At 36.5% G+C, this 15,549-nt stretch overlaps 1 protein-coding gene across 2 annotated transcripts in view; it reads left to right on the top strand.

Annotated features, from left to right (window-relative positions):
• Positions 1-13,677, top strand: part of tbl1xr1b (TBL1X/Y related 1b) — a 29,070-nt gene extending 15,393 nt beyond the window's left edge. The window contains exons 12-17 of one of the 2 annotated variants that reach the window (XR_014607346.1): positions 592-666; positions 783-910; positions 1,061-1,226; positions 6,811-6,912; positions 11,328-12,339; positions 12,733-13,677. Coding sequence is in view for 1 of the 2 variants with exons in the window: in XM_084121093.1 (XP_083977219.1) it covers positions 592-666; positions 783-910; positions 1,061-1,226; positions 6,811-6,912; positions 11,328-11,354 (498 nt within the window). In the remaining variant the exon portion in view is untranslated. Of the gene's footprint in view, positions 1-591; positions 667-782; positions 911-1,060; positions 1,227-6,810; positions 6,913-11,327 lie in introns of both variants that reach the window. The other variant, XM_084121093.1, reaches the window with a different exon arrangement.
• The last annotated feature ends 1,872 nt before the right edge of the window (positions 13,678-15,549 follow it).

Below are 15,549 nucleotides of genomic sequence, written 5' to 3'. Positions count from 1 at the left end.
ATAATTAGACACTAAATAATGATCTGAGTCTAAATGTTTTATTAGATCTTTAAACGCTAAGCTTCCGTGGAGAGAGCAGTTGCTAGCGCTGCAAGTTCAAACTTGACGGACCTTTAAGGGATATGGGACAGTCATACCACTTATTACACATCGCTTATTACACACCAATTCTTACACACCAATTCTTACACAAATAATTATGGAGATAATAAATATTGATTTGAAATCGTTTTAAAATCATACCTGTTTGTTATCTTATATTCCAACAATGTACAAAACAATCGTCGCAAAATGGCAGCAGCTGCGTTTGTATGAAACGAGAGAGCGAGTCCACGATACTGGATGGCATAATAAATAACTGTACACAAAATATTGATTTGACTGAGTTTTAATATTTTATTAGATCATCAAACGCAAAACTTCCACGAAGAAAAAACGTTCCTAGTAAGTGTATATCGCTGCTGACTTCAGTAACCCAGATGAGCCTGTGTTTTGTTTTCAGCGGTTGTTATCGGGGAGTAACCCACATAGCTGTGTAATAAGCATGCTTAACTGAATACATCATTGATTATTTGAACTCCTCATCCTCAGAATGAAGTCAATGCAATCAAATGGGATCCAACAGGGAATCTCTTGGCCTCCTGCTCTGATGACATGACGTTAAAAGTGAGCTACAAACAACCTGCCATGATCTCTATTTTAATGATCTGGCTATTTTCTATTGTGTATTGCTTTGTCAACTGGGAGTGTGTATTATAATAATATTGTGTATTGAACATTAGCTCTGGAGCATGAAACAGGACACTTGTGTTCATGACCTGCAAGCCCACAGTAAGGAGATCTACACCATCAAATGGAGCCCGACTGGCCCTGAAACCAACAACCCCAATGCCAACCTCATGCTGGCCAGGTGCATAAAACCAGCCACCATCAGTCCTTTTTTAAACATCATTTTGATTCAATTTAAAATCTGTCTGCATTTTCAGATGTTTTTACATGTGTGTATGTATTTATACGCATTAAGCAGTTGTTTTTTTTTCTTATTATTTTCTGCCCACAGCGCGTCGTTTGATTCAACGGTGCGTCTGTGGGACGCAGAGCGCGGCGCCTGCATCCACACGCTGACCAAACACCAGGAGCCCGTCTACAGTGTGGCATTCAGCCCAGATGGGCGGCACCTGGCCAGCGGCTCCTTCGACAAGTGTGTCCATATCTGGAACACGCAGGTACTATAGGCTGTTTATCTAACGGTTACTCGTTGCTCAAGATCGAGATAATTAGTTATTATCTCTGTGAGAGAAGTTCAGTGTAAAAGCATAGATTAAAAACAGGGCTCTGTCTGCAGGAGGCAGTTTCATAATCCAGACTGACAAAAACATTATTAATAATTTTGATATCATACCAATTGAGATGGACTCGGTAATTGCGATGATCTATTTGCTGCTTTGAGTATTTTTTGGACAATGTTTGCAGATTCCAGTGAATATTCCATTCTCTTTACAACACCTAAACCTTTTAAAACTGTAGTTTAAAACTAATCAATGATTATATTTATGGGGAGTTGATAGATTCCCCTGTCCTTTATGTTCTCCATTTGAAAACAATGGACTTTGTAAATTCATTTAGCTTGTTGTTAATATACTGTTGTTATAAATAAACTACACTAAAGTAGTAATGTTTTTTTATTCAGGCGGTTTAGAATGATTTGTTGACACTATATATATATATATATATATATATATATTAGGGCTGTCAATCGATTAAAAAATTTAATCGCGATTAATCGCATGATTGTCATGAGTTAACTCGCGATTAATCGCAATTCATCGCACATTTTTTATTTGTGTACCTTAAATTAAAACTTTTCAAGTTTGTAATACTCTAATCAACATCGGCATGGATAAATATGGATGCTTTATGCAAATGTATGTTTATTATTGAAACCATAGTCAACATAGAGCATGAAGACGAGACGTTTCAAAGGTCGTAGATGTTTTTCAAAGAACTTGTTCATGTCTATTAGACACATGTAGAAAGAACAAAGAAATAACAGGTTCCCATTATTCTCTTTCTTTGCACTGAGCAATTTACTAACACAAACATGTTTAGATTTTTGCATGACAGGGCAGCTCTTCTGAAAATGCTAAATGTACATTTATTATTTATTATTACTAGGGCTGTGACATTAACGTGTTAATTTCGATTAATTAATCTGAGAAAAAATAACGCGTTAAAAAAAATAACGCAGATTAATCCATTCCGTATTGACCTTTGAACCTGGAGGGTTCAAGGGACCAAGGTCGAATCAATGTTGGATTATGTTTCGATTGTGCAAAACGAATCAACGTTGAAATCGTGACGTTGTTTCACTGTTGATTTCGTGACGTTGTTTCACCGTCTCTTCTTTCAATATGGGTGAATAAAGATTGTATGTCGACGTTGAACCAATGTTGAATTATGCTTCGGTTTTGCAAATTGAATCAACGTTGATATCGTGACGTTGTTTCACCGTCTTACCTTTCATCATGGGATAATACAATTGTACATTCAATTATAGTTTGCAGTTGGAACATGAGTCATGACAATGCTGACTGAATTTGTGATTAACTGTACACTAAAATATTGTTAACTGTCAAATTACTTGCAGCAATGGCTTAATTAAACACATTTAATAAAAATATAACACATGCTCGATTGTAAAACAAGTTTTATTCTGAAAAAACAAAAGTCTAAAAATACTTTCTAAAACAGATGAAAAACATCTCAAATTTTAAATTGCAGCATTTTCGAAGTAATGTTAAAAACCTGTAAAGCAAGTGTAAATAATGTTTATAATTTAATGTTTAATATTAAATGTATAATTTAATCATGTTCAATAATTTAATAATGTTCAATTGTATAGTATTGATTATTTGCTAGGCACAATTATTTCAATGCTCACCCTTTGAACATTTAAACATTATTTCAATAACATGTTCAACACAATTATTTTTAATTGATTGACAGCCCTAATTTATATGCAATTAAAATGCGATTAATTTCGATTAATTAATTACAAATTAATTAGATTAATTTTTTTAATCGAGTCCCGGCCCTAATTATTACATTAGTTTGTCTCTCTCTGTGCCCATTTTAATGAAGCTAAATTCTGAATAAAACTGTTTTCATTGGCATATTTTACTGTTTCTTTTGTCAAGCAACAGAATGAATATGAAATAGTGACTGAAACGCGACCCAATAAACATAACCAGCTCTCCCTTCCAAGACGTTAATCTGCACAAAAATCCTGATCGAGCCGTCGTCTGATGAAATCAGATTGTGATTTCGGCTATACTTGCATGTAAAATTAGAGAAGCAACATAATATCTGTGTTTAACTGAATTAAAGCGCTGCTCCTCTCTCCAGCGTGATGAGAGAGAGAGAGAGAGAGAGAGCGAGAGCAGTACCGGCAATTCTCAGAAACTAAATAAGGTTTGGGTGCTTTTTTGAAGGGAAAAAATTGCTAAAGGAGTCTGCAATGTCGCTAAGTTGGCAACACTGTGTATCTCCATTTCTCCAACTAGGGGTTGGGCCACGGGTCAAACAGAAAATACGCGCTGCGTTAATCGCCCGTTTTTTAAACTAAAAATTAGTGCCATTATTATGATTTTGCATTAACGCGCTAACTTTGACAGCACTAATATATATATATATATATATATATATATATATATATATATATATATATATATATATATATAGTGCACTCACACTCTCTCTCTCACTCTCTCTCTCTCTGTATATATATATATATATATATATATATATATATATATCGTCGCTGTCGGGCGGAATCCTCGTAAACGGCAAAAAAACAGCATATTTTTTGAGTTATTAAACATTGTATCGTTAAAGTTGGTATTATACCTTATATTGCTATCATATACTGTTGTGTACCAACATTAACACACGAGATACGAGATTTATGACTTGGGAGCAGGGAGATACGAGATTACGCTGTCATTGATTGGAATGGTACGGACACAGACGTCGCTGCTGCCTGCAGTGTTCATCAAAGTCGCTTTGAGCCTTTTGACAAGAGATAAGGCTTAAAGAGCTATTCAAATCTAATGATTGTGGTTACATACATCTTCCGAAACTCCATTTTAAAGGTTTAAGAGCTACAAGTGAAGCAGAACAAAAAACGATAAGGTGACTAGGCTGTCTAATAGGCGGAAATTAGCATAATCTGCACGCAAACTTTCCTTCGTGGCTCACGGGCTTCCTTATGCACCGAAGCATTACAGCTATCGATTTTTAACAAAACAGGCTCAAATGTATCTAACCTAACTATTTTCACTCGTTATTGTCTAAAAAACAGACAGAGTTATCCAAAGATAGGCTTACTAATAGCCTCTGTGCACAAGCGTAGTAACGAACTTCCGCTGACGCCAGAAGTCGGCATATCTGTTTCCGGTCTACTTGCGCGTCGCCCAAACTGTCTATTTCGTGCTGCGAAATTGAAGCTCAAATGGCTGTTAGCGACTTGAAGCAGAGCAAAGTGGCACACAGCAGTGCTCCTTATACGTACCCATGTTAACAGGTTAGAGCTTTCACACTGCACGCGGTTGCAGTCCGTCGATCCGTTCCAGGTGCGGCAAGTATACAGCATGCGGCAAGTATACAGCATACAGCAGTGCAGAGATCGTTTCCGCACCGAGTCTATTTCTGCTGTGCTGCAAACGCTGAATTAAAGTGACAGCGCATGTTTCGTGGTCAAAATTAACAAAGATTGACCTGAAAATGTAGTAATTTCACCATGAATGCGTTTAATTAAATAAAATGTAGTAATCTCACCATAAATGCATTTAATTATATAGGCCTACTATTATTTTTCACAGTCATCTTTTTACTTAAAGGGTAAAGCAAGGTAAACTACAGTTTACTTCAACAAGGCGACATAATGAACAACAACACTCGTCTCATTCGTGGAGGTGGAAAAACAATTTCTTTGTGACATGCAAGATTTATTTTATTAAAATTTAAATGGAAAAGAAAAGGCATGAGAGTCGGCTGTTTTTGTCAATTTACAGTTAAATATTTGGCCACTTGCTTGAGCAACTTAATATAAGTAATACATGGAATAATAGCCCTACGTTGTTTAAATTGTGCTTAAACGTGCATGCGTCCATTAAAGAGTGTATATGTGTACAAAGAGAATCGCAATGCTGACAAAACTTCTTTTTTTTTAAATAAAGGTTGCAGCGTAACTTCTGGATTTTAAATAAAAATAGTAAGTGTTTGTGGTACAGCCGTGAATCAGTTATTCACTGCAAACGCATCATATGTGAAGCACTATAGCGCGTGCTGCTCCTGCACCGCACACACACTGCACACGGAGTATGTGTGAAACGGCCGTTAGATCCACCTACAGTTCTTAGAAACTTAGATGTGTCACGCACATTATATCTCTTTATTTCGTACAACAGCAGCACTCATCTTGTTTGTTTATAGCGGATGCCATGAAGACAGTTGTAAACCGGAAACTGATATGCCAACTTCTGACAATAGCGGAAGTTCGTCGCGACGCTTGTGCACGTAGAGATTGGCATGGAGTACTTTCCATAAGATCATCTCTCAATGCAAATCAAACCAGCTATTAGGCTAACTGAAATAAAACCATGCCAATCTCTAGGTTTGGTGAAGGCTATGTGATGATGTGGGGCTATTTTAATTCCAAAGGCCAAGGGAACTTTATCAGGATGCATAGTATCCTGGATCCATGAAGTAACTGGCCTTTAAAAATTAAAATCTGCCTGCCTCTATGGGAATTTAACATAGGGGTGTCCAAACTTATGCACCCTGTATTTTAAGGAAGAACATTTATTTATTTACGATACATTATTCATTCACAAAGAAAATTGGAGTCCTTAAAGGTTGGATTTTTCCAATTTTTTTTAATTAAGGCATTAAGTTCAATTTCCAAAAGATGATTTTTTTATTCCTCTTTTTAGTCAACTTTAGCATGGGTGTCTAAACTTATGCATAGCACTGTATATATATGTATATGTATGTACAGTGTGTGTGTTTTGTGTGTAAGGAGGGAGTGAAACTGCAAAAATTACAGTATTTTAAGTGTTAAATAACAGTTTGTTCAGTGCTGTTATAATTGTTAAAAACAGAAGAAATAAAGCGCTAAATAAATATTGTTTCTATATATCGGTTATCGGGCACATAAACTTGTGGAGGAGAGAGAGCTCAGTGAACAAGACATACGTTAGCAGAACGATTATAGAAAGAGAGAGATGGCAGAGAAAACACAGAAGAGGAAAAGACCAGGGGAATATAACTTTAAAGAAACACGTCGACTTTTTGGGACTTCAGCTTGTTCACCGTGTCCCCCAGAGTTAGATAAGTCCATACATACCCTTTTCATCTCCGTGCACGCCGTAACTCTGTCTGACGCACCCACCGCTAGCCTAGCTTAGCACAAAGACTGGAGGTAAACGGCTCCAGCTAGCATACTGCTCCCAATAAGTGACAAAATAACACCAACATTTTCCTATTTACATGTTGTGATTTGTATAGTCACATCGTGTACGAATAACAAGGTCAGACACAGCCATCTTCTAACCGTATACATACTGGGAACTATATTCTCAGAAGGCGAAGCACTGCTACTTCTGCGGAGTGATTTACTCCAACTCTGATGTTCAAACTTGAAAAATACTTTGTTTCAGATTTACATGAATCTTCCGTTGCTGATATATTGATCTATGCTGCATTGCATGGCTTGTGTTCTTAACGCGAGTCTCGATTTCTCCCCTACAGAGTGGTGCTTTAGTCAACAGTTACAGAGGGACGGGTGGCATTTTTGAAGTATGCTGGAACTCCACTGGGGACAAAGTGGGCGCAAGTGCATCAGACGGATCGGTGAGTTTCTGTGGTGCAAAGCAAAGATATGAAGATACAGCGTAAATTAAACAGATATATGCGTATTTTAGTGTTTTCTGAGCGGATTGTTTCACGGTAAATGCAGCTCCAGACAAACCATCTTCCTGTACTTGTAATGAGAAGTGCTTATCAACAAAAGATAAACTTTAAGAACTCCTTACCGTTTTGTCAAAATAAGAGATATTGATATTATAAGAGATAAGATATTGATTTGAAAATAAAATACATTTCAGTATTGTAATTTTAGAGTTGTAATGTGTAAAATATCTGCTCACATGCTTTGATAATAATAGCTTTGTAAGACTATACTTTTATACTTTTGATAATTGGTCCAAAAAAAAAAAATCTGATTGTTGCATAGAACCGAACGAAGAATAATATAGTTATAATAATATAATAATCTTAATAATATATATTAAGGATAATATAATTTCTGTCCAATCTTTGTTATTTTAAGTAAAAGTGTGGCTATTTTATTGTATTGGCTTGTATTTTTTTAAATTAATTAATAAAATAATTGAATTTAACTACAAAGTCTAATAATACAATTATACAAAAAACTCATTTAAAAATAAGAAATTAATAATATATATTAATAATATATATATATATATAATATAAAAAAAAAAGGTCTGTTTTGGTTTTCGGCCAAATGCATTTTTAGTATGCAGCCTATAATATGCAGCTCCATACACTTTAATAATAGTAATTTCCAGGTCTGGAAAAGTATGAAAAAAATATTTGTCTTTCCACACTATTGCCCCATTCAGTTTTCTAAAATATAAAATTTAGAATTTGCAATATGATACAACATCAGACCACAGTTAAAGTATCAGTCACGTGTCAGAGGTAAATATATGCAGGTTAAGTGTTTTAGGTTTCTTCTCATCATGCAAGCGTTTGCATCACTTTGAGAAAACCAGTGAAAAACAGAAAATATCTATATGACTTTATTTACCAAAAATAATGCTGTATGAGCCATTTATGTTAAATATGGTCTAAAAAATCGAGTAGAAGGAATTGGATTGGAAATTTGAGTCTGGAAAAGTGGAATTTTGAAATTGAAAATGTGTAGGAACTAGGGATGTGACGGTGAGAATATTTTCCCACCGGTTAATCGACGTGGAATTAAATCTGACTCCTGCTTCTGATCTGTGTTGAGACTCTCGTTCGGCTCACAATTTAAGCAGACGCGCTCAGTTTTTAACTGTAGTGTCTGTGTTCTCTAACGGAACTAAATGATTTTATAAAAAAATAATCAAATTGACGTGGGGGGCGGTGCCGCGGTAGGCAAGTGATGTAACCGGTGTTGCTTCTGAACACGGCAACACCGTCAACACCGACTATTGTAGCAAGCAAGCCTTGTAGGAAGGAACCCTGTTTAAGGTAGCAGTAAACGGCCAAATGTTTCCTTTCAGAAATGTTATGACAGGAAACAGAAACTGCATGGGGAAACAGTATCAACACCCACTCACTATTGCATGCGAGTGTTTTGAAAACATAAGCATAATAAAATAATTTATTTACAGTTTGTGATGCAGCTGCTGTCAGATACAATACAGTTGGCTGCTTCATCTTTCAATAAAAGGTTCTTTGTGAACTCTCCTTTACAATGTGCCTCATTTACAAAACCGAATGCTCCAAACAAACATCTAATCTAACATCTAACATTTCACCACACCATAGGCCACATCACACGTCTATGATCACAATCAGGGTGTGCAAATGTTAGCCGTTAAGCGACTGAATGGCCTATGTTGTGATGATGCAAAACCCGTGCTGGCAAAATGAGTCGCAATGAGATTTTTCATTAAAAAAACCCCTTCAAAATGATGTATGATAGGAATCAGACAAATAAATGACTGAGCTACACCCATTCGAAGTCGATAGTCAGCAAAGTCAATTTTGAGAACATCGAGTTCTGAAGATTCCAGAACAAAATCACCTAGCAATCATACCTTGAATCCCTGGTAATTACACAAAATTTGGCATCAAATAGATTTTTTTTCCATGATACCACGATTGTTTGATTAACATTGATGAAACACAGCCTATATATTCAGACCTACTTTACCGCACGGATCTCTACACATCAGATGTTTTTCTCTAACAGCTAAACATTCACTTAAGACATAACAGATAATGTTTGCGCAATAAAAATACTCGCCAACACAGATATTTTGAAATAGGCTACTGGTATTCTGTGTATATCGGGATCGCGCACTGTCTGAGGCGTCTGTCTGTGCGCACGCTTCGGATCTGTCAGTCAGCGCGAGCAAGATCGTTTTGTTTACATCAGCAAGAGTTTGAAAATCACATTTCATTGGTTCAGACTAATGCCGTCGAGAATTCGCTATGAGTATTCACAAAGCTGGAATGCTGCGCTTTAAAACGATGCCAAACTTGTGCTGAGAGGAAGCGCCAGTCGTCGAGAAGCGAGCAGAGAAAAACGGTAATATACATACAAATAAAGATACGTTTAGACGTTTAATCGCTATTTGGGGCACTAGACGAGGGCTTACTGAACTAATTTTTGTGAAAACCTTATATTCTACAGAAATTAAAAATTTTCTCGTTTTGCCTGTTGCTCGTAATGAGCCTGTGCGCATTCCGACTACGTTTGCCAGCACGGGTCACTCACATTTGTCTTGCAGAGAGGCAGTCATATGCAAATTTATTTGCTTGTGTGACGCAAGGTTATTTTCGTATTTCGTAATGAAAACTGAAACTAAAACTATTGGTCAAAAAACATTTTCGTAAACTGAAATAAAATAGAGATGTCAAATTTTCAACATAAATGAAAAACTAAGCCAACAACAGTTACTGAAAAACTAACTGAAATAAAATAATTACGATTATAAAAATAAACGATTATTTATTTTTGGTAATTAATAAGCTCTCATCCTGCAGCCTACCGGAAAATCAAGTTTTTCCATTCCATTGCGCTACTTTATTATTTTCTTTATGTAGTTAAACGCGCTAGACGGACATGTAGCCTATGACCGTTGCGCTCGCGTCTTTTGCAGCGTCTCGCGCATGACACTACTTTCTAAAAACGCGTCATTCAAGTTCAAATAATTTCAACTTTTAAAAGATGCGTCTTGATACCTTGCACTTTTCCCCCATTCCCCTGCCTGCGTCTCACGTTTTTCAAATCAAAAAAAAAAAAAAAATTCGTGTGAAACAGCCTTAATGTGTGACGTTACCCACCTCAGTTCCAAGTAAGATAACCATCTCATGTGAAACATAATAACAAACAAGATAGCTGCCACTCATATTAGACAGGATACCACACTGAGCAGAAAACGGAAAGAGAGAGAGAAAAAAAAAAACACATCTAGCCCACAAATCGACATGCATTTGTCAGAGTAGAAGTAAACAAAGTCTGGTCTGAATTGAACACATGAATATGAGTATATAATATTAAAAGATACAATAGACAAAAAGCATAAATGGATCAATACAAGAATAATACGTTTGAAAGGATCAATCATAGAAATAACCATAAAAGAATAATCATCAATAATCATATGCATTTATTTTTCTTACACACCACGTTTAACAAGATTTCATCTTTAATATGAATGAGTTTGAGTCATTTTTACTTTTATACTTTTAAGCTGCATTTGTTTGGTTCTTTTTTCAATCTCAAACAATCATTTTATTTTTATTATTAAGAGCTTCGCACAAGAGTTAACTAAACCGCAAACTTTGCTGAAATGAAAGGTCTTTATACAGAAGTGTTCCATTAACTCTGCTAAACTATAATTACTTAAACTAAAACTGAAACTAAAAGCTAAATAGAAATGTGTTCACAGATTTCTACTAACAAAACCATTAATGAAACGAACTAAAACTAAACTGAAATGTAGAGGAAATTTGAAAACGATATTAAAATAAAGTGTTTTAAAAATGCAGAACTATATTACCCTTGGGTCACAGATTCTGCAATATCAAAACAAGCTGGTTTTAGAGCTTGACTGAATAAATGCTGTTTATAATGAGTTAATGTTGTAAGCTCTGAAACTTGCAGGATGTTTTAATGGTACAAAGACCTCGTATGTCAAGAGATCAATGCAAATTTGATTTCTCGTGTCATGTCCCCTTTAAATACCCTTTTTTATGTTGCAGTGAAATATTACAATAGTGATATTTTGTATTTTATTTAGCGATTTTTATTTAACAAGTAATTTTATTGTTGTTTTATAGCCATAATGATGCACAATCACAAAATTTTGGTCCAAATTGTGCAGCCCTAAAAAACAAGCACAGCAAACCTAGATAAAAAAAATAAAAAATAATCGTAAATCTCCAAATTGCGCAGCTCTAACATTTGCCTTAAGGATTACCTTCACTGCCCGTTGTTCATAATACGTTTTCTTCCCCCATCTCAGGTTTGTGTATTAGACCTGAGGAAATGACACTGCCTATGGGAAGCCATGGACCGACTTTGAATGTGTGCATAGCCAAATTTACCGACTGTCCCTGTCCCATCATCCACTGCTGTAGTCCACGCGTGAGGTGCCAGACCAGCTCCATCACAACACGGACCCGTGACGCTCCAGACAAGGACTGTTATATACAGACTCGCTCGACACCGCATGTGCACACACACACACACACACCCCTCATTAGTTCCTGTGTTCATCATTCCAAACCCAGAGGGCGGTAGTCCACGCCGCTGTCATGCGCATATTGCACACGTCAGCACTCCAACGGTGGTTTAGGCCAAACTGCATGAGCTAAAGAGCAGAATACGGCCAACTCGTGGCTGTATGATATTGACAATTCAGAGTATTGGCACTGTATGTTTAGTGGCTCTGTGACTTTTGGAAACTGTTCTCCAAAAAAATTTGCTCAAGGAATTTTTTTTTTTCTGCCAAACTTTGAGAGATGATTTCATTCTTTCTTCTTTTCTTTTTTTTAAAGAGTTCTACGAGTACAGAACGCCTATTAAATTACTCAACTATATTTTCTAATGCGAATGCCCTGTGTTATTTTGTACAACCTATGCAACTTTGTGATAAGACAAAACTGAACTTGCGGCGCAGACATGGGTAAACGCCTGTACGGTTAAAGCGTCTGAAAGGCCAACCCTAAAAACACAATGGCACATTCGCTCTCACTGTTCTGTTATAGAAAACTATAGCTATCAGGTTATTCGTTCCTTTTGTTGATTCCAGGTTTCACCTTCCTCGGCTCACTTAAAAATGATCCTCCGATTTGATGTTCTTTCTTTTAGCGCTGCGTATTGCTGTCATTTCCTGCTTTTCTATAGAGGTTTGAGCTTGGTATGTGCATGACTGTAACAGCCTTAGTTTATGGCCTCACGCGAGACAGAATTATGGGTTGGTGCGGTTTGGTTTTTATTCATTCAATTCAGTAGTCCAAAGTCAGGTTGAGGTGGTGCCGTTTTGCTAACTTTTCGTTTGTTTGTGAATGGAAGCGTCCATGTGGATGCGCCGGTTATAAAGGATTGATTTTAACGTAAACTCTGTTGACTTTTGGATTTCTCGCAGCATGGTTTCGTCGGGGTAACGGCACATCGGTTTAGAGTTTGCTAGACGCTGTCGCGTGTCTTTATAAAATACCAGCCCGTTCTCATCCTAGGGCGTCATATATTGACGCTTTTGACATTTCGTCTACATCGAACGCACATGGCACCCTTTAGCGTCAATATGAGACGCAGATAGAAATGGGCCAGAAGGCGCCTCCTAGCGGTCTAACCCTAACCCTACACCAGACCTAAACCTACCCATAACCGAACAAAGCTCTGTGCGTCTCATATTGACGCTAAAGGGTGCCATGTGCGTTCGATGTAGACGAAATGTCAAAAGCGTCAGTATTATGACACCCAAGGATGAGAATGCGTTGAAAATACCATTAGACAGTCAATAGTCCAGAGAAGCAGCTTTTACCCAGCATACTCACGTCACCTCTCAGCACTTTAGACCTACTCCCATGAAATCCTATGAGCACTTAAAACATCTTTTATCTTTTTGGACTGAAATTACTTGAGTGACATTAAACATTTACTTGAATGAACCAGATAATTATTAGAGGATGAGGCGGCTGGTTTAAACTAATGAAATAGTTTGTTTTTGTTTTTATATACATATATAATAGTCCAAAATGCTAACAAATGCCTTTCTTTACCCATGGATCAACTATAATCTGTATCCCCCTCCTAAGAATATCCTGATTTCTTTCTTTTTTTTTTTTCTTTTTTTTTTAAAGAGATGAGTATTTTGAAGCTTGCTCTAATATAATCAACAAGTAGATTGTACGGAAATGTGCTATTTATTATATTGTCTATGACAGTGGAATGGGATTTTATAATGTTTTAATTTTAAAGAGATTTACCTTTTACAGTGTGTGTGCGCAAGCGTTTGCTTCTCTTGGTCCTCAACACCTAGCACTCGGCTTGCCGTGTCCCACAACCCTTTGAAATTTTGTACTTTAAAATCTTTTGTAATTCTAATGTTGTTTTTAGCGCTCAGCAAAAGCACGTACGTGGGCATATCAGAACGTCTTGGACCATGCAAATACTTGTTCAGTGATTTTTGTCTCACTTTAGATCATCTTTAATCGACTTTTTCCCTCTTTCTCTCTCTCCTTTTTTTTTTTTTTTTTTTTTTCTATTTTGCTCACTCTCCAGCAGAAATCACTTACTGCGATGTTGATTTGACTATTGTGATTTGAGTCTGATCAAATGAAAAGTCCAGAATAAAATATATTTTGATAGTAGTGTGTTCTCTGTCTGTGCTTTTGAACACTGCCTTCCTGAGTCGTCAAGAACATGAGCATTAAAGTCTGCCTTTGTTAATAATTTGAACTCCTTTAAAACTCATCTTTGAGCATGAAAACATTTCTTCATGCCTTAACCCATTGAATCCCAATTTTTTTTTTTCGGAGATGACATGAATTTGTATGGTATTTGTAAGGATATTAAACAATCCATGTCAATTATGTAAAAAGATTATTGAAAAGTCCATAAATAATGGGTTATATGTCTGGTCACAAATGTGACCGGTAGTGGAACACAGGGAGTGTACGGAAGCATATGGGTTGCAATTTTCAGTTTGAAATGTAATATGCAAAATGACAATGCATTTCTGTATTTAAATTTAAATATTCCAGGGACGTGTTCGGCTCGGAATGCATTTTCAATTTGCACATTGAATTTTGCTACATTCATTGCGGGACATTTAATGAAAATGCAATCGCAAGTGTCTTAACTGTGAGTGTAAATGCAATTAAGAAAAATAACATTTAAATGATCATTTTTGTTTTTGCTTGAACATGTTAAACAGATCTAATCATTTCTGTAATACATTTTCATTTTAATTTTGCAACTTCTAAAGCGTTAAAATGTGTATTCAATTTACATATTAAAACTAGTGTATGAAATGGCAAATTTAAATTATATAATTGAATTATTTTGCACCAAATGTTGCACAAAAATAATGAAAAATGTAAATTTAAATACAGAAATGCATAGTCATTTTGCATATTACATTTCAAATTGAAAATTGCTACCCATATGCTTCCATAGGAGTGTAGGACTATGGTGTTAATGCATTTAAAACATGACAAACCTCAGCAAATAGTTTAAAGACTGGGTTGAATAGTTGAAATGAGTGTTTTATTCCATTAACAAACAATTAAACATTGTCTGGCTCAGTTTCAAAAAGGAAAAAAAAGCATTAATATGCTAGCAGTACGGCACAAATACTACAGAGAGAGAGAGATAGATAGATAGACAAACCCTGGATCACCAAGGTCAAGTAAATCCAAAACTTGACTTGAGGTCAGTCTGAAATAGAGTTAATAAGAATAACACAGAATGACATATAGGGGACATAGACTTGTGTTATATCACTGGTCACAATTGTGACTGTCTTCATTTTTCTACACTCTGACAACAGAATATGTATCTCTATAAATTACAGGAACGTCTGTGTGTCTGTCTGTGTGTGTGTGTGTGTGTGTGTGTTAACCACATATCTCTCGAACCATTAGTCCGATGGATTTCAAACTCGACAGGTGTCTCGCTACGGGCACGAGTAAGTGCAGTGCCAAGTTTGACGTTGTTTGGATGAGAAATGCATCCTTGTTAATGAATGGCATTAAAGGTATTGTAGGTAGGATTTTTATAAAAAACTTCTTTTCCAAATTTGTTTAAACTTTATTTATATATCAAAACATAATTAAAATGTAAGTACTCTGAAAAAGAAAGTATAAAAATCGAGTGTCTGTAGACCTCTCACGACTGTTTTAAAGACAGCTCATTATTTCCATTCACTCCACCCCCTCCCTTCTGGGCTCCTTCCAAAGCCACGCCCCCAAAACACATGAACGCGCGACGCCGACCGCTGAGCTGAAAGCCCAATTTATACTTCTGCGTCGAACTTACGCCGTAGCTACGTCGTAGGCTGTGTGTAGCGCGCGTACCCTGACATGCACCTCTCCAAAAATGTAACAACGCGTCAACTCTACGCGGACGCAAGCGCTGTGATTGGTCTGCTTGGACCGCTCCCTCGGGTTTCACATGCTCCCTCTGCGCGCGTGAACGCGGACAACGACGCAGAAGTATAAATGAAAACCAACGCGTTG

This window comes from Abramis brama (assembly GCF_963993115.1).
Source record: "Abramis brama genome assembly, chromosome: 7".
NCBI lineage: Eukaryota > Metazoa > Chordata > Actinopteri > Cypriniformes > Leuciscidae > Abramis > Abramis brama.
This window is presented reverse-complemented; position numbering and strand designations above follow the sequence as displayed.